Genomic DNA, 19,913 nt, shown 5'->3' on the forward strand with positions numbered 1-19,913 from the left:
ATCTTTTTGTCCAAATTACAAAATAAAATATTTTGAGCGCAATGGACGAACCAATAACTCCTGACAATACAAGAGTTGTCAGAATAATGGATGATTTCCACCAGTTCGTAAGATCAGCAGATCAACAACGTAGAGGAATTCCTTTTAATATGATTACTGAGGGGGAGACACATTCACACGGAAAACGATCATTTTCATCATCTTCTGAGGCTTTAAATCGAGCGAAATTTGCGGAAATGGAGAGTCGTCATGTCTCGGATGAACGAGCACATAAAATTGCCCGACTCGATCTCGAAAGTCGCAATGAAAAGCTGATTTCTGAAAACAGACTTTTAAAAGAAAAATGCGATGGGTTGCAACTCAAAGTCAAGCAAGTTACAATGCAAGCGATTACCGCACAAGACAAGTTTCAAGAATTACGGAATTCGCGCATGAGAGATAAAGAAAGTCTGGAAGAAATGCTTCTAGAATTGCAAAAAGATAAGGAAGCTTCGGAACGAGATTTACAACTAAACGTTGACCATTTACGGAATTCTAACGATGAGCTAAAACAGCGTAACACTCATTTATCCATGCAGAATAATGCTTTGCGAGAAAAATTAGAAGAAACTGCTGCTCTGTTGAACCATAAAACAAGCAGGGTTCAAAAATTGACTGAAGATTTAAAAGAATCTGGGAACAATGAACCGAAGTTACGAGAATATCAACTGAAAATACAGGATCTCGAGTTGAGACTCTCACGATCCAGTGAAGCGGAACAAATGGCGAAAATATTGAAAGACGATCTTGAACGCTTAAGAATACTTGAAATTGAAGTCGTTAAATTAAGAGGAAGGAATGAAATTTATAAAGAAAACGAGACAAATGTACTTCTCATGAAAGAAAAATTATTATCTGCTGAAACAAAACTATCTCACAATGAAAAACTCATCGAAAAAGCAGCTCTAACTGAGCTCGAAAATAAAGATCTAATTGCACAATTAAATGAAGCAAAAAAGAAAGAAATTTTACCTGTAACGGATTTACTTGCTGAGGTGAAGAAATTGCAACAAAAAGAAGCTGTGGCAGCATGCGATAAAGGACAAATACATGCAGAATTGCTAACATGTCGAATAAAATGTGAAGGAATGCAGAACAATATTTCAAATCTAGAAAAAACTATCGAGGAAAAAAATGAAGCGAATCGCACAAAAGATACACAAATAAGACTTCTTCAGAAACGAGCGTTGCTTCTCACTGGTGAGCGAAACAGCTTACGTTCAATTTTACAATCGTATGATTCTGAGTTATCAACAACCGCACACACCGATCAACTTATTTTACGAGCACAAAATGCTGAGACTGCGAATCAAAAAGTTCACACTCGACTTGTTGATGTGGAAAAAGAAGCACTGAACAACGCTACACTTGCTTCTCATTTAAAAGTTACGATAAAAGAAATGGAGAACAATATAAAGCAATTAGAACGGAAATTAGAAGAAGGCAGTGGTTCAAAAGCAGGTGAAAAAGAAATGGAAAATTTGCGTCAAAAAGTCGAAGATTTAGAGAAAGAGCGTTCTCGTTTACAAAAAGAAAAAGAACATTTAGAATTATGGGCAGAACAAAATAAAATGCGAGGGGATTATGATCCATCAAAAGTGAAAGTATTCCATCTTAAGATGAATCCAGCTGATATGGCACATAAACAGAGTGCATTAGAAGTTTCAAAATTGAGAGCAAAATGTCTAAAACTTGAAGAGAAGATTCACAAACTGGAGTCGAATCAGGACGTAACAACGACGAATATTGATGTGACGCAAGGAAAAGATTTTCAAGAAAAGTTGGCGGCTTCTGAATTGAAGAATCAAAGACTGAAAGAAGTTTTTAGTAAAAGAATTTTTGAATTTCGACAAGCTTGCTATACATTGACTGGTAAGTTTATTCTTGTCTTTTAATCTTCTGTGAGGCAATGAGTCCTGCAGACAGACCCGACTTTTAGTTAGGGTCTGCCTGAGTGTTTGGAGCATTTTATCTTACTATGTTGGTGTCGCTAGTTGAAGGTGCTTTGCGATTCGTAAGCATCGACGAATTTAGTCTCTGTAATTTTTGATGGAATGCGTTGATATTCTGCGACACAATCAATAAATCTTGCGACACATTAGTGCTCAGCGGTCCCCACATATTTCAAAATGAATGTCTTATGCAATATTCTTTTTTTAGGCTTCAGAATTGATTCTACTGCTGACAATCAGTACAAGTTGGTATCAATGTACGCAGAAAATGAAGAAGATCATCTCTTGTTCAAGTCTGATTCTTCGGGGGTGATGCATCTCTTGGAAACAAACTTTTCAACATCATTGGACAATTTAATCAAGCTACATTTACACCATCAGAATAGCATTCCTATGTTTCTGAGTAGTATTACTGCAGACTTATTCAGCCAACAGACTATGGTCTAATAATCATATTACGGAAAAATGTATTTGGTATTTTATGAGTCTGCTTAATTTATATTATGAAAGAACCTTCTATCAACAACATTTTAGACAAGATTTGTCATGTGCGTGAAAGCCTAGCACAGAGGTTTTTAAACTTTAACGATCTGTGACCTTAAACTTATTAAACACTGCAGCTTGAAAACTTGGGTCCCTGCTCTTCTATAACAATATCTGGCTGTGCTTTTATGTGTTTCCAACAAACTCAATCTAACAAACAAAAGTCAAAGAACAAATGCATCAATCGAAGTCATTTTACTTAAAATGAATGTAGTCATTTTGAATGGTACCAACTTAAAGTGAATGCCTTTGCTTGTTGCCCTCAAAGAACCACTCAAGGGCCCATTTTGAGAAATCCTGGCCAGTGTTTGGAGTGTTGTATTGCAGATTCAAACCCAAGACCACCAACTCATCTGGAATACAATAAATGTGTGCGCAATGTCAAACCAGGAACATTCCAGTCCAGTCTAGAAAATAGCATCACCTTGCACATGAGTGGCGGTACTCCTGTAGTCTGTGTTTGCAGTAGGCAATAATTTTATTCCGATTTTTTTAATTTTAGTTCTATTACGAGGTTAGAGACTGTCTGTGTTAGCCAAGTGAATATACCCTCTGCGTGTTGGCTTTCTTCTCTTTACACAACTAGATGTAAAGTAGGCGAAATAAATGCTTGCACCAATAATTGTTAGAACATGAAAATGCCGTAAAAAATTCAATGTTAACAAATTAAACATGAAGGGTATATTCTTTATTTATTACTTACCGATTTTAATCGGTATGTATGTTGATAAGTATTTGTCTGTCTGTCAGATGCACGCGATATCTCACAAAAGCGAGATTGGATCTGCTGCAGATTTTGCATGTGCATTTAACCAGACTCCAAATTTTTTGCCTATTCCATGAATTAATCTGGCTCCTGGTTGGCAAAAACTTTGATTCCAGGTCCATTATTATCCCCTCTGAAACCATCAGCATTCCCAGGTTCTTTATGTGCACCGAGATGGCGCACAACCTGAACATTGTATGTGTACCAGGTTAGGGTGCGCCATCTTCGGTGCACATACTTCTGAAGCGCCCTTCATTGTTGCACGAAATAGAGTAGTTTAAATTTTTGTTTGCAATAGTTTTGTAAAATTCATTGCCTAAGATTTGTATATGCATTGAAAATTTTGTGACCATGACCATTACCAAAAATTAGTTGCTGATTTTTGTAGGTTCAGTTTGTAGTCTTGAAAACATCACCTAAAGGCCTGCCAAGGCTCATATTTGGCCATAACATAACTGCAAATGCCTTTTGTTTGACATCCATTTTTCACAAAAAGGTCGGAGGTCAGGCCTTAACTAGATAATTACTACCGATAAATGCTCTGTCCCTACTTATTGTACTGCTTGAACTGTCAAATGTTGGCAATTTTTGGAATGATTTATTTACAATGTTGAATGAAATTACTCCCAATATATTTAATAAACAGCCATTAAAATTTAAACAACTCATTATATTTGATTATATTTGGCAATAATGCTTTTTTCAGATCTGATACTTTTACTGCTGTCAGTCAATTATACGGTATATCTGTGTCTATTAGTTTTATTAAAAACTTTGAATTGAAATGTGTTGTTGACTATATTTGCTGGTGCTACACTTGTGTTTGGGGTTTCATGCTGATGCAGCAGAATAGGGTCGCCCATTTCATGAAATGGTGACCTATCTGCAAACGTTTTGTTAAATGAAAGGCCGTAATTTTTCTTGCCATCAGTTTTCAAATCAGAATTTATCATAGTGGAAATACTACAAGTGAACATGAAGTTATATAGATTGCTAGAGATGGCCAAGACCATATAATCAACTATTCTGAATATGTACAATATAGTGTGTCCATAAGTCTTAAAATTGTAGAGGAGAAATATCTCACCTCCTGAAGTATGCGCACCAAGATGCGCACAACCTGAACTCAGATCTTGGTGCGCATAATATATTGTTTTGGCAGTCACAGATGTATTGAATGAAGAAAAAATACCAAAACCAATTAAAAAACAACAAACCTGGTTAGGATATATTAAGATCTGACTTCATAACAAAATTGAAACTATAAAGCAGGGGTGGGCAACATACGGCCCCCGGGCTGCGACGAGATTTTTACCGGCCCGCTGACTGTACATCAGTACATTATGATATTACATTATTACACTTTTGGTACATTATGATAAATTCATTATGTGTTTTTTGGTCTCTATTTTTTTTTACTTTAAACGCGATTTATAACTTTTTTTCTTGCATTAGCGAATAAATATGGGATTTAAGATATTGAATACTATTCATGTTATAATCCGGCCCACCGAGGACTTCATTTTCCCACATCCGGCCCGCCGACTAGAGAAGTTGCCCACCCCTGCTATAAAGGGACTTTATGGACACCAAGTATATCATAAAATTAGACCGATGATTAACAAAGAATGCATAGTCAACTATAATCAACAAGATAGAATTTGGAAATCGGGGAAGTGTGGTAAGCAACCATTTGGTTGGTTGCCTGCTATTACACTTTCCAGAACTTGAATGAAGGTTCACATAAGATAGGTTACTGTTCCCTCCACTGGCTGCATTCCGATATTGAAAGAAATTTAACTGGAAGCCGAGTGAGACTGTGTAGCTCTCATTACAACTTAAATTTCTAGCTCAGGGTAAAATTCAAGTCGATTAAAACCTTATCTATAAGTAACTTTGCACTCCTCAAGCTCATGTATTTTCATTCGAAAAATATGATTATGCACAACTCTTGTGTTAAGACTAGGGCTGGGCATTTTCAAATACCTTGTGATTTCAGAATCGAATCGAATATTTTTTTCGAATCGAATCTCGAATACTTGGGAATATATAATTGTAAGCGACTTTTTTACTGTACTGAGAATACATCTCTCAGATAGATTACTGAGCGTACGCACACAATAAGAAACACGTAACTCACTACAGAAAATAGTCATATGTCAAAATTGCGTTGAAAAAATATGGCTTCTATGAAAAAAATTGGGGTAATTCACCTTGACCATTGGCGAAAAGAAAAAAACAAGATGGCGGCGATTCGAAATTTGGCTCTGAACCGGTTCGAAATTCCCAGCCCTGTTAAGACCATGGCCATCCAGTATTTGCGGAGGCTGGAGCCAAAGATTCTTGACTCATTCAAGTAAAAAGACTTGTACTCTTGATTACCTGCGACTCTACTTGGTTATCCAGGGGAATTGAGGGTTAGAACCTCCCTTTTGAAATGTAAAGAAAGCATTTCTCTGTATCATAACATTTTTCCTAGCTTGAAATGCTTCTTAAATCTTCAAGGCTCGGACCTGCTAGCTATTGAGCTCCTGCTCCCACCCAACACTGCCGCCATCCCTCTAACTCAATTAATAGAAACACAAATCTGCTTTCACAAGCCTTTATTTCGACGACTATTGAAATATAAACAACTATGCAAAAAATAATAATAAGATGACTCTCAGAAAAATGAAGAATGGCAACAACATCCTTCTCAAAAAGACAAGAAAATAAAAGTTCTACTTCTTACAGTTATCCAATGCCATCCCACTATACATAGAAAAGCTAGTAGTCGCGCCTTGATTATTTTTTGATACAACGCTTACACATTTTGCTCCAAAGAGAATCGTGAAAATCGGCCACGGCCACTTTTTAAAGAATTGTACATTATAGAGATGATTTGAACCTGAGTTGTCAGTTAACGGTTGAAATAAATCGTAACCGTTAACCATCTAAAATCGGTTAACCATTCCCAGCCCTAATAATACAGACCAGGGGTTTCTCAAACTGGGGCCTTGGCCCCCCCTAGGGCAGGGGTTATGGAGCATGGTTGACTATTCTTTATGAAGCCCTACAGTAAATTTGCTCCACCAGTTCAACACGTATCAATAAAGACAAACATGTCAATGAAGTAGTGTCGAAATGTGGCAACAAGGTGAAATATGGCATTTTCTATTGCAATATATAATGTCATATTAGAATTAATGCTGCCGTTGTCAAATTTTATTAATGTCGTTATTACTTCTTTGGACAGTTACACAATTAGCCAAGTCAGTATTTTATGAAGTAAACAAATAGCTCACGGAGCCCCTGGGTTGTCTCGCGAAAATGAAGCCGATCGTGAAGCACTTTGAAAACCAATGCCCTGGAAACCACTCTTCCACAATGACTACTTTAAAAGGTAATTGACTGGTATTTGTTCAGTTCATTTTTGTTTGTTTTTTTAAATAGAAGAGCACAAGTTGTGAACTATTTCAGAGAAGAGTCACGAATCGTGAGAGTTTGAGAGAACCACTGTCAGAGTTCAAAAGTTGGCCACATGAAAAAAAAACACGAAATTAATGCATGGAAACATTCAGAACAACAAACCAAAAAAATATTAAGATAATTCATCATGATATTTTGAAATAATAGGCTGAATCATAATAATTTATTGAATGTATTTCAAGCTAATGAACTGCTGTTTCAAACTTTCATGATAATCCTAATTTGATCAATTGTCACAATAGTTTAGTGGTCTCATTAGGTATGAAAATTCTAGATATCGATACAAAGCACGCATCTAACTATGCAAATGTACATATAAACCAATGAGAACCTGGAAGGCCATCGTACGTATATTGTTATTCTTAAGGCTTAAATGCAAAAGAAATTTAAGCTTCCACAGTGCAGAAAAGGTTGCCAAACCCCTGATCGAGAACTCAATTTTTATCAGATTTTTTTTTATGTTAAATATTTCACTTAATAATCCTCGATACTTGAAAAACGGGTCATGATCTGTATCAAAATTATTTCAAGACAAAATAATACATCTTAAAATAGTTATTTCTCAGAACAATTCATTAAATATGCATATGGCGGTTTGTTATCTCAATGGTGTTACACAACAGCAACGTCATAATCCGGTCTTTGGTTACAGAATAGCTAGAATTTTGAGTTATGTAAGAAATAATTCAGGGGTTCAAGGTTCAGCTAGGAACCAGAAGATGCTCATAAGTTTTTGCTGAAGAGAGGCAACGGATAATGGGTACTCCCGTAGTATGTGTACCAGGTTAGGATTAGGCCATAATTTTATTTTGATTCTTCTTATTTTAGTTTTTTTTACAAGTTTGGAAACTGTCTGTCTGTACTAGCCAAATGAATATACCCCCTGCCCATAGGCTTCCGTCCCTTTACACAACTTAATGTAAAGTATGCGAACAAAATTAGTTACCTCCATATTGGTACACACACTTCTGGAGCGTCGGCTAATGAGCACATGCTATCATAATACTAATCGCTCACCAGTAAGCGATTGTGCCCACAGTGAAGATGCAAGAAGTTGTTTGCAATATCGTTAGGTTATTATACTGAAGTTCCACCTAACTTAATATTTATATAAAATCCTAAAATATCAATCATTGTGTACAAAGAAAAAAATGGATAGGCTTTAAGATAAAATTAAATTCTAATTTTAGGAGACAATTTTATACTTCCACTCTAATCAAGGCTCAGTGCGAGCTTCAACTAATATGTAGGGAGCTGCGATATTCGGAAAGTTCGATACTGTCTACCTCAGGGTTCACCAAACTGGGGTCCGCGGACCAGTGGGGGTTCGTGATCACTGCATTGGGGGTCCGCAATTATATGAGAAGAGTCTGATCGATTGATCTTCAATGAATAATTTCAATCTAAAAGCCATTGCACCTTTTTATTTCATAGTTGCGGACAAATATCCATTACTGTAAGAAAAGGCAATTAAAATTTCACAGCCTTTTGCAACGACCTGGATGTGCAAGGCAACATTTTAAGCTCTTAACAATATGATGACATAATACAGGTAGAGCTTTGGGGGTCCCAGGGGCCCGTTGGCCCAAAAAAATGAGAAACCCTGGTCTGCCCTATTAATTGAACCTAGGGCCAGGTGGTGGTCATGGGTCTTACTATGGTTGAAATAGTAATCAATTCATCTCACTCAAAAAACTGAGCTTCACACAGCTTATATAGTCGACAAAATAGGCACTTTTGTCAAGTAAACGCCCTGAAGAAAAATAATAAAAAAACTGAATGGATGGATATTTTACAACATACAATTAAACATTAAAGACAGAGAATCAGTACCAGAGATAAAAATATCTGAATACCTTGATGTTTTAGAATTCATTTAATGTATTTTAACTGTGACTAACTGCAAAACCAGTTCGGAAAAAAACAGAGAGCAATAAACATCTTTTTCCCTGAATAAGCTGAGAGCACGGAGTAAGAAAGTCCACTGTAATATGATGTTATACTAAATAGAATCAGATTCGGAAACATTCGGTTCGAAAATAAAATATTCGAAACTTACATCTCTAGTTATAGTACTTTCTAACGAATAAGTATGTGTTCGCTCCTGTTATGTCTGTCTGGAGTAAAGATATACAATTGTGCCGCAAGAAGAAAAAAATGACAGATATAAACAAAATCTGAGACAAAAATAAGAAAAATATTTAAATCAGTAAATTTCACAACACATAAGAAAATAATACACTCTACCATTCATATAATAAATTCAAATAGGAACATTTTGAATTTGAATAAAATGATTTTCATAAAATGAGAAAGCAATTTCAGGCTTACTAATGTAAGGGGTAAGTAACCCTATTAATGAAAGGAAAGCGTTCAAAAATAAAAAATTTGGGATCGAAATCATGTTACTAAAAGTAGAATTAGAATCCAAATTTCACACTTCTTAGGAACTGAAATTGAAACTTTCGAATGACGATATTTAGTTTTTCCAATTGTAACAGAATAAGATTGGCCAACGGTTATACAGTTGAAATTTAATTATGCAGGAGTTAAATAAAATTTTCATGAATTCCACAACCAATTATCCAGTGAAAATATACCGTGTGATGCCGACTATGAGACATAATTAATATGACATGCTTGTAGTTTCAGAGGGGAAAATTTAGCTCTAAAACACCATAGATTATACCAAAATAATGAAATGCCAAATTCTATAAAACAACAAAATCTCCCTTCGAAAATTAGTAATTTTAACCATTCTATATAGTGTTCTATTCAATGTTCTGCAGAGCAAAACGAAAAAAGCAAAATTTGAAACTACAGCTCAGTTCAGAGAAAGAGTTCAATACAGAATAAATTTAAAGAAAAAAGCATAAAATCTGAAAGATGTGATTGTCCCAATGTTCTGGCGGTAAACAAAATGTAGATTGAAGAAAAAACCCAAACCAATACATTAATGAATACATTCTTGAAAATAAATGTCGATCGCAAATAATGAATTGTTAGACCTATATATTTCAAACAGGGTGATATTATTGAACAGAGACATTTGCACAAATCTATTTATATCGGTTGAAAAAATTACAGAAGAGAGAAGAAAACATTGTTTTGATCAGGTCTGTGGAGTTGGGAAATATCCACAAAGTATTAAACCAGGGGTGTGTGCAACCTCAAATACAAAAGGACCATATTCAAAATACTATGTGAAACCGTGGACCGCACCTTTATTTTACATAGGCGTTCTAGTAGTTGCAGGCACAAAAATTTTGTTTATTGATCTATGACATGTGTTGTTCATTTCGCACAAGCTAGTTATCAGGGCATTGTGACATCATAGGCATAGATAATAAGTTTGACTCAAGTATAGGCTTCGCAATGCAAAGGGATTGGAATTACTCAAATATACATGATCAAACTAAATTAAAAACTCGTTTCCAAGGCTGCACACCATTCAAAATTTAGCACTTATTCGGTGGATGTACAATTTTGTTGCTGGTTGCACACCCCTGTACTAGACTACTAGTTTAAAAATTTTGATTCTGGCTTCAACTTCTAGAAAAACTAATTTTATTAATGAATAGCTTCAATAGACTGTTAGGAATATTTAGAGAAATCAACACTCTCTGAGTTTGAGCATGAAGTTTCAAATTATTTTATCACTATTGGAAGTCAGCAATTTAGACTGAGGTTTTAAAACTATGGACAAATATATCGGCTTCGATTCCAGTGACAACATGCCACTGTTTATACATTCTTAGTTTTAATCGGCAATATTGAAATTACTACCCATTTGGGGTTTTACAACCACAGAAGAAAATCTTGTATTTTACTTTCAAATATTCAATTTGTTTGGCCAATCTCAGCTCAAGCATAATGAGTAAAGTAATCATCAAGATATATATGGTGCTACACTGTTACCAGATAATAAATTGAAGTACAGAGACACCCCAGACAAAAAAAAACCATAAATTTCATAAGGTCTTCGATAAAAAGGGGGTGAGAGAAGGGGGAATACCCTGTATGGTGCTTTTTAAACATTTACCTCCCTTAAAATAAAGTCAATATCAAGTTGTCAACCGATTTTTACTCAAGACTTGTTTCAAGCAGACTTGCAGGAAGTAGGTCACAAAACTGAATAACAGTGCATTACTCTGAATAATTTGATTAATTTCTTTAACACAGTAGGATAAAACACGGTTTATATCAGCTATTCTATTACCGTTTAACAATATCATCCCTTTTCAGTCTTTGCCAAGAAAATAGAATGTCTTGGACAACAGCAAATCGTAACAATTCTTTTATGTTGTTTAGTTGCAGTTGCAACACATAGATACAGTGACATTTATACCGAGGTTCCCGTTCTCTGCAAACATGTGCGCTATCGCAGAGTCAAAAACGAGGCAATCACTTTTTGTGATTGCAGATGAAACACCTTCATGAATAGAACGTGGAGTGGCTTCCCAAGTCAATCGACGTTTAGGTCCATTTAGTTCAAGCCTGAAAAAGTAATTGAATTCATAATTTATTTCTACACTAAGATTCTTTATAGTTTTAGTCACCATATTCACGATATGCTTCAACTTCGTTCAGAGACTAATCTCCACAATTTTTGAGTGAGTGCGTGTAACATCACTTTGAGCGAATATCATCAGAGAAAAGGAAAAAAGTCTTTGAAAAAATTTAAATTTCTTTAAAAAAAAATTGTTATTGTTTCAATTCGAGAGAATATTTGAAAATGTTGCCTACAATCTAGTTTGCCTGATCATAACCACCATTTTGATTCAAATATTAATTACATGCCATTTAATTAAAAGTAATAAAATAAATAAAAGTGAACCTATTTCATCCTAGTCCATCGCAGTTTTTTTGCGACTAATTTTCAATTATTGCAATTTGCAACTAAATCAAAACTCCTGAAAAGAGGAAAACGAGGGGGCCATTAAATTTTTCTATTTATACCTAAATTTCAGAAAGACAACTAAAAACTGACAAATACCCTTTAGCAAAACCAGGAAAAAAAGCTAAATGTTCACAACGATGTCTGATAACCTGCCTGAGTCTAAAATGTGTGTGAGCAGCTGTTCAATTGCTACATCAACATTGACATTCTGCTGATTGGCTTATGCTAAGGAAGTAAATAAGGAAGTGGATGATTCTGAAACAGGGTGTGCAAATTATGGCCAGGGGGCCGAATCTGACCCACCGAATTGCTACAATTGGCCCATTTGTGTCTGCTGAAATTGCAAACATAGTTTTTAAGGATATAAATTTCGATAGGAAATCTCAGTAAAAATATTGTCATAATATTGACTCCGATTGTTACATTGCCCTTCTTATTATAATATAAACGTTAGCCTAGCTGTTGGATTAGCTTCCGTAAACAAAATGTTTTTCATTTATAGTTTTTCATACCGAGTTTTGAGCCTCTGGCCTAGTACCCAAGTCTATCTGTAAGTTACAGACTGTAACTGGCCCATTCAAAAAGAAATTGTCTACCCCTGTCTAGAAAAAATAACTCACCTATAGGCAAAATTATCTGCTTGTTTCCTAGTTCCAATAAGTTGAACAATGGCAAAAAATTGTTGATGTCCATCGTACTTCTCTTGCTTTTCTAATACAAGCATAAAATGATGTCCAAAACAGGATTGCATCATCACCCAATCAACTGCACCAGGTAAAGTAATATCTGTCGCCAGAAATACAATGTCTTCCCCCTGAAAAATAAATTTGTATTAATTATTTGTATCCAAATATCAGCTATTTGGGCCAAGTATTCTCAAACTGGACCTTTTACCCCCGTTACCATTTTCTGAGGCCTATTCTATTCTACAGCAGATATTTAGGGCAGTGCTCGCCAACCTTTTTCAGTTCGCGACCCACTTTCATTGCCATTTTTTGGGTGTAACTCACAATGAAATGCTAATTGCTAATATACGAAAAAAAAAACAATGTATGCCCATGCAGTTTACTATTAATGCAGAACTAGATCTTGCATATTGCATATTATTAGGGTTACCATATTTTTGTGACTTCAAAGTGGGACGCCTCTAAAGACAACGACCCCTTAGCTGTGATTTTGTAAATTTCCATTTTCCGTTTTTACTACATAGGCCTACATATAAAGCTATTCCGGCTGTCTTATTGACCATATTGTCATCGAGAATTTATGCGCATATTCTGTCCAAATATCGGGTTCAGTTCGAAAAATAAAAAGGTATTGACGTTAACGATTCCGGTACAAATAATTCGAATTTAGACTAATTATAGTATTGGTTTTACTTGCGATACGCTTTCTAACAATGTTAGTGGGAAACAAGGAAGACATTCACCTTCAGTAAGTAGGCTGGCGCTGCGTTAAACAGAAACAACAGTAACGAGAACATGTTCGTGTATTATGCTGGATGGCTGAACGCCAAAGCTGGACATTTGGCCGACTTGTCGGGACAAGACGCTAAAAAGCGGGACGTATGATAAGCCTACTGGTACATATTATCAGATCAGGTCTGATAACAACGCATAGTTCTAATTGTTACACTGTTTCATAATTGTTACGTAACAATAATGCCACAATTTCCCGATCTAATCAAAAACTGTATGTAAGATATGGAAACACTTCGCGACCCACCCTGACCACAGTTCGCGACCCAAGCACTGCTCTAGGGCATATTCTGTCCTACACTGGATTTCTAGGGCAAATAGGCAAGTTTATCACTTGATGCCATTCACGATGACAACATTAATTCAAAGTAAATACCTAAGTTGTGTAATTCTTTGACTGTATTGACAATATTATATTGAATTTGAAGACAAAATTGTTTTTGATTTAGTGAATAATCAATCCAGCAGACAGAGGACAAGATATGCACACTTCCTTTTTCCTGAAGCGCTTTGGTATCGAATTTCAACTTTCATAATAAGGAGAGGGGGAGATATGCTTGTTGTGAGTTTAGAATAGAACAATAGCACACATATTGTTGATATGTATGATCATTCCTCAGTATATCATTTTTTCCCAAACCACATTACAATGTGGCATGAAATAAACCTTCTTTATTTATCATTAGTTTTTCATTATTAATGTATTTTTAAAAAAAGTGAATAGTATATTCCACTCTTTAGAGAAAATTTATTCTGCATTTCTGCCATATAAACTACTTAACTACATAATATAAAAAATATTTATAACAGAACTTAATATCATCCAGACATTTACTGGAAAAAACTATTGTTTGTTCCATGTATAGTGATAATCTCATGGGTTTTAATTTTAAACTCTCAGCTTTATCAACATATCATACTGTAAAGTGGCTTACTATCATCAATCACTTTGGCAAGGTCAGAAAGAGAGACTTTCAAAGACAAACAAAAATCAATACTAAGATAAATGGACCAGTTATCCATAATATTAGTTCTCCAATTCCCAATTGACTCTGGCAATAACATGAACCAACTACTGACCTAATACTCAAAGCACTTAATCACTACACACATCAGTTGCATATTGATTATCTTACTGAGGATTAAAAGTTTTTAATGCCGTAATAGGGCTGTTCATAACTGGTATTTCAACATTCCAAAACCTATTTTTATATACAAATTGTTTGTGATTTATGGTTTCAACTTCAACAACTTTACGATTTGTTAACTAGCTACCATTCATTATGTTGGTGCCCCAAACCAATTTTACTACATTAAATTTGATAATCATAAATACATCAAAACTTAAGTGAGAAAATTTTCAGGTCTGGTTGAAGTAATATTCTTGGTACTCTCAGTCCCATAGTATGTGAACCAAGATGGTGGACACCTGAACGCAGTATGTTTACCAGGTTAGGGTTAGGCCATAATTTCATTCCAATTTTCCTTATTTCAGTTCTATTACGAGTTCTGGGACAAGTGACTCCCGTAGTATTTGTAACAGAATGGTATGTATGGCTTAACCCTAACCTGGTTCACATACTACGGGAGTACCAATTTCTTTTCCCTACTTTGCTCCAAACAAGTCTCTAGACAAGCATTCACTGTTACACATAGGCTATTATTTTGGGAAGATCAAAATATTTCTAGTTTTTCTAGATATTTATTAACCTGTGAAACCCATGCAACTGGGCACCATGCTCTATCACAGTGTTTCACAATCCACAGGTCGCCTGAAAATTTTATTAGGTCGCTTTTGTTTTATTTTATTGTTTGGTATTGAAGTGTTGCTCAATAGTATTACAGTGCAAACTTGATAACATCTAGTTTGCTTACGGTATATGCAATGATTGTTTTATAGCAATAATTTAACTTTGCAACCAATATAAATTTACAGTTAGAAATTGAGCATATTCTTGGGTAGCGAAGGATTTTACTAAATTTGTTCAGAAAGCCATGCCCACAAACTTTTATAGCGTCTCAGTAAATAAAAGTTAAAATACTCTTATTTAAACCACATTTTTCTATGAGAAATTCAGTATATACAAATTATGTATCTTCACTTTTTTCAGTTTTAACCCAATTTGATAAAGTTAAATAGCTTTTAAATGATATTTTGTGGCTAATGTTTCCACAAACAATTCCCGCATTGGAATAGATTGTTATGGAACAGTCAAATCCAAATAATCTACAATTCCAAAATAATATTTTCGAATATATTTTAAATTTGAATATATTCTTAAATTCCGAATTAAACAAAGATCACATTTAGTCCTTATATATTCAATGAGTTTTAAATTCTGGAATGCAAAATCGTGATAAATTCCATGCTTCGAATAATCCTATATTTTTTATAGTACACGAACACAACACACCAATAAAATGTGCCTAAAATTTCCAAATATTCATAAATGCAAACTATCTCATCTTATGCGTAGCACCGCAGATGAGAATTCTCTACTATAAAATTTATTATAAAGTTGAACCATACGTCTGACATAGAACAGTATTATAAAAAGAATTAATCTTGAGTTTCATTTATTGAAGTTAATTTATCAAGTTATCCAAAATCAAATTTCTCTACTTGTAGAATGAAAGTACACCTAACTTCACACGTATAGGATGCCAAAAAAATTGAACCCATTTATTCATTGATTACTTCTTCGAAAATTTTTTTAACATTCGAACTCCTGTTTGTGTAAGATTGTACCAAAAAGTTTCAGTAATGTGAGTAATCTAGGATCTTTGCACAAAAGGTATATGGTATCCTTCTTAGAAAAGGTTCCAAAGGACCTGGGTTGTTTTTTGGGTCGCCCTGCAACTTCAAATGAGAATAACAGTCTAGAACAAGCATGTCCAACCTTTTCAGTGTCGCAGGCCGCTTTCATGTGAGGCAATTCATTGCGGGCCGCAAACGTTTTCACCAAACTCAAAATACCATCCCAGTTCTGATTTACGTTAGAATTTGAGCGTCGCTAAATCGAACGCCTGGATTGCACAACACTTTTGCGAATTTTTGAACACAACATGCACACAAGGATCATGAACCATAAAGTTCAACTCAACTTTGGCGCAAAATTTTTGCAATAATGCAAATTGGCATAAAAAATAAAAAATGTCAGCAATATTTTTTCAACTAGTGCGAAACTTGCTTTTGTATGTCATTGCGCAACTGTTTAATATCAACAGGTAGTTTTGATACCGCACAACGTAACAGGCTCCTTAAATTGTCATTCGTCAGATTACTCCTATGCTTAGACCAGGGGTCGGCAACCTTTTGAACTCAGCCTGCCATTTTATGAATATTGAGCATCTTCGCGTGCCAAACTTGGTTTGCATAGTCAACTACCTGATAAAAACTACCGTTAAAAAAATTCCAAGTCTGCAATAAAATAAAATTTATTTTAGTACAATAAAAATTGATTGAATATACTTATCTTATATATCACCACGACTCGGGAAAAAGTCGCGTTTCTAACCTATAATATATAATATTAACACGAACATTTCCGACCGCAAGTAAAATAGAAAAATCCGCGCACAATTAACACATAGGCATTCAAGATTTTGCAATTTACAATGCCTAAAGAGCTGTCGCGGGCCAACTAGAACAAATTGTTTACGGTTTTATTTTTGATATTTTTAGTTGTCGCTGTTCAATGAAAAAATTTGTGTCGCCGTTTCACTCCTTTGTTTGACCTAAGCAACGCGCCAATGATTATTGTATAATACCTCTCAACAAATTCACAATTCTGGGCGAGTGAAAAAAGAAAGTAATTAAAATCGTTGTCGTTAAATAATTTTTTGGAATCAGGGAGAATAAACACCAACTTAAAGTGTTCACAGCCTAACACGCCACGCTGACAAAAACAATCGCGATTTTAGCAAAAAGCTGTATGAATAGTTGCCCAAAAGTGTGAATTGATAAATGAATATTCAATATTTCCCGATTTAACGGGCAAAAAGTAACCCAACAGTAATATGAAAAATCGCAAGTAGTTAAACGAGTAGTTTTAAGTAGCGAAGCGTTGTTTCCGACAGTAGCCAAATCTGGCACCGCTGCACCAAACATGCTCATCTACACTGATTTTCCATACAGATTCCGACCTATGATCAATAGTTTTTCCGAAAAAAGCGAAATGTGGCAACATTGCACCGCACATACTTAATTACACTGGTTTCCCGTACAGCAGGGGTCTCAAACTCGTGGCCCGCAGGACGATAGTTTGTGGCCCCCGCCTTGGTATGAAAGTTCAATGTTAGTGCGGTCCGTAAGTTACTCAGCTCAGTTAGAATGATTGATGCATTTAATATATGATCAGGACAAGTAGAGCAAAACAAAATATTTCAAAATCTATCCTCCGAAAGGCATATGCGGTACGGTAACCTACTAGTACCGTACCTGTAGCTGTAGGCATGATTATCGATGGACCTTCCCCGACCTGTGACCTCAACATTTTCGTTTTTATACTTCACCATTGCAAATTTCTTGTTGCTTATTTTAGGGGTGGCTTCACGAGTTGAAGCGTATAAACTGGGGTATATGTTGTAACCACTTGCTTCTTTTTGATTCAAAACATTCAACAACCTGTTTTTCAACAGTACCGGTAGAGAAGTTTAGCCTATTCTATCACAGTTATTTTTACACTAATTTTTGATTACTGCAATTAAGCTACGACGCCCAAGCAATGAATGATCAAAGAATGATCATTTGGTTCTTTGATTCATACTTGAATTTCTGAAACACAACCAAAAACTAACAAATAGCATGCAAAAACGAGGTAATGTTTACAAACATGCCTGAAAATCTTTCTGAGTGACAAGTCTCTGAGCGTTTGCGAAAACGTCTATTGTTACGTTACGTTTTGCGTCTTGCTGATTAGCCAATGTTACGGAATAAACAAGGAAGTAGGTGCTCGACGGAAGGTCTATCGCGGAATTACTTACATTTATGTTTTTGACATGTTTTGCGTATAGAAAAATAGAGAAAAAAATGTTTTATGCGATGCTTTTATTGTGGAAAATCTGATGCGGCCCGGACTCACTCAGACTCCGTTTCGGCGGCTTCCAGGTAAATTGAGTTTGAGACCCCTGCCGTACAGATTTCGGCTTTTGTCGATTGCAGTTAAATATTGCATGTTTTTCAATGAATTTGTCGAATTGTTAATTTTTGTTCAAATGTAGAATGTTTATCGAACTACTAAAAGAAATATCTGAATCTGCCTCAAATCACTTGGCGTGCCATGAGAAATCCTCTCGCGTGTCACAATTGGCACGCGTGCCAGGGGTTGCCGACCCCTGGCTCAGACTTTATAATTTTCAGTTTAGAAAAGAAGGATTTGCACAAATATGTTGTTCCTATCGCCGCCGCAATACGCATTGCCATTTGTCTCAGAATGGGAAACTCATCTCCATCGATATCTCTATCGTTGACTGTGGAATTGAAGTTTTCTATTTCTTTGAAACAAGCATTTCAGTTCGGTTTTTGATTGGATCAATTCAAGTTGCATGTATTCTGGGCCATCTTCTACTCGAATTTAAAATGAACACATAAAAATTTTAAAGAGACTGTCGAATTTTTGTAAGTAAGCGAATCTTTCTTCAAATGAGTTCAACAACTTTGCGACTTCGTCGCATTATTTATAAAAACTTCAAGTGGGCCACACGCGGCCCGCGGGTTGGACATCCCTGGTCTAGAAGTTGCACTACAAACAAACTGTCTATAAGTTGCAAATGAACAATTTACCTGTAAATTAGTGATAGATTTGTGAGTTGTCATCAGATGTGGCATTACTTGATCCAATGATCCTTGCCATTTACATGAGGCTCCGGGACACGGGCAAGAATAAGGCCTGTATTCGCATGTTTCTTCATGTTCAGACTTCTCTGTGTATATTAAAGTCGATTCACAGCCAGATGATACATATCTACACGGAAATAGTACAGAACTTGCAACTTTTTCCATTCCTAGATTTCTTATATTGCCCAAAGGTCCGCGACATGTTGGGCAGCATGTTAATTTAGGCCTGCAGGCCCCACAAACTAAATGTCCGCTTTGGCATTGCAAAATTGGAGGTAGGACATAGTCAAAACATACAGGACATTCAAATAAACTCGCTAAGTCATTATTTGAAGCTATAGTACCATCAGGTTTTCGTCCACTGACAGGCATATCCCCACTATTAGCTTTGGTTGTGTTAGAGGAACAAGTCTGCCGACTCATATTTTTTGGGTTTGGCATTACTAAGAATAATCCAAAGTGATGTCACATCATAGAACCATGCTGCACAAATGGCAGCAGGCTTTTTTCTGCAACTATCCAAATGTTTTTTTATATCTCTATACAAATTTAAAATATCTGTAAATTATTTATAAGAAAAGATGAATGTTTGATAATATTCTCACATTATATACGTAGAATGAATAGGGGAGGGATATTCTCCAAAACTTGATCATTTTCTTGAAGTTGAAATATTCGGGCCATGTTCACAACACGACATAAGTACTTTTAGTAGGCGTGGCAAAACTATTTTTGCATACGTTATTCCTAACCCCACCTGACTACGTCATTCAAAAATTACCTCACTACCATGTCACAGTAACATAATGAGGCCCTTCAAACTATACTAATGGTCATCCGAGACGCGCAGATGATTTCTCTCATTTTCTTGTCGTAATGATCCCAATATGAGATTCCCAATATGAGCTAGCGTTAGTGAGTTCATTAA

General features: G+C 35.5%; 2 protein-coding genes across 2 annotated transcripts; one reads left to right on the top strand and one right to left on the bottom strand.

The window, feature by feature from the left end:
• The first annotated feature begins 35 nt into the window (after window positions 1-35).
• Window positions 36-4,267, top strand: LOC120340452 (mitotic spindle assembly checkpoint protein MAD1-like). The gene is made up of 2 exons (XM_039408709.2): window positions 36-1,911; window positions 2,200-4,267. The coding sequence occupies exons 1-2, from the start codon at window positions 42-44 to the stop codon at window positions 2,436-2,438; spliced, it is 2,109 nt and encodes a 702-aa protein (XP_039264643.2). The 5' UTR covers window positions 36-41; the 3' UTR covers window positions 2,439-4,267.
• A 1,619-nt stretch (window positions 4,268-5,886) lies between these two features.
• Window positions 5,887-19,556, bottom strand: LOC120340576 (E3 ubiquitin-protein ligase SIAH1A-like). The gene is made up of 3 exons (XM_039408870.2): window positions 18,932-19,556; window positions 12,289-12,482; window positions 5,887-11,265 (listed from the first exon to the last, which is right to left on the bottom strand). Exons 1-3 carry the CDS (start codon window positions 19,424-19,426, stop codon window positions 11,076-11,078), a joined length of 879 nt encoding a protein of 292 aa, XP_039264804.1. The 5' UTR covers window positions 19,427-19,556; the 3' UTR covers window positions 5,887-11,075.
• Window positions 19,557-19,913: the final 357 nt, after the last annotated feature.

Source organism: Styela clava, chromosome 14 (assembly GCF_964204865.1).
Source record: "Styela clava chromosome 14, kaStyClav1.hap1.2, whole genome shotgun sequence".
NCBI lineage: Eukaryota > Metazoa > Chordata > Ascidiacea > Stolidobranchia > Styelidae > Styela > Styela clava.

Excerpts from the sequence above, each read along its gene's own strand:
- LOC120340452 (XM_039408709.2), top strand. The coding sequence starts at position 42 with ATGGACGAACCAATAACTCCTGACAATACAAGAGTTGTCAGAATAATG. Across the intron at positions 1,912-2,199 it reads AGCTTGCTATACATTGACTG|GCTTCAGAATTGATTCTACT; the intron begins GTAAGTTTATTC and ends TTCTTTTTTTAG.
- LOC120340576 (XM_039408870.2), bottom strand. The coding sequence starts at position 19,426 with ATGCCAAACCCAAAAAATATGAGTCGGCAGACTTGTTCCTCTAACACA. Across the intron at positions 12,483-18,931 it reads AATCTATCACTAATTTACAG|GGGGAAGACATTGTATTTCT; the intron begins GTAAATTGTTCA and ends TTTATTTTTCAG. Across the intron at positions 11,266-12,288 it reads GCAGATAATTTTGCCTATAG|GCTTGAACTAAATGGACCTA; the intron begins GTGAGTTATTTT and ends TTACTTTTTCAG.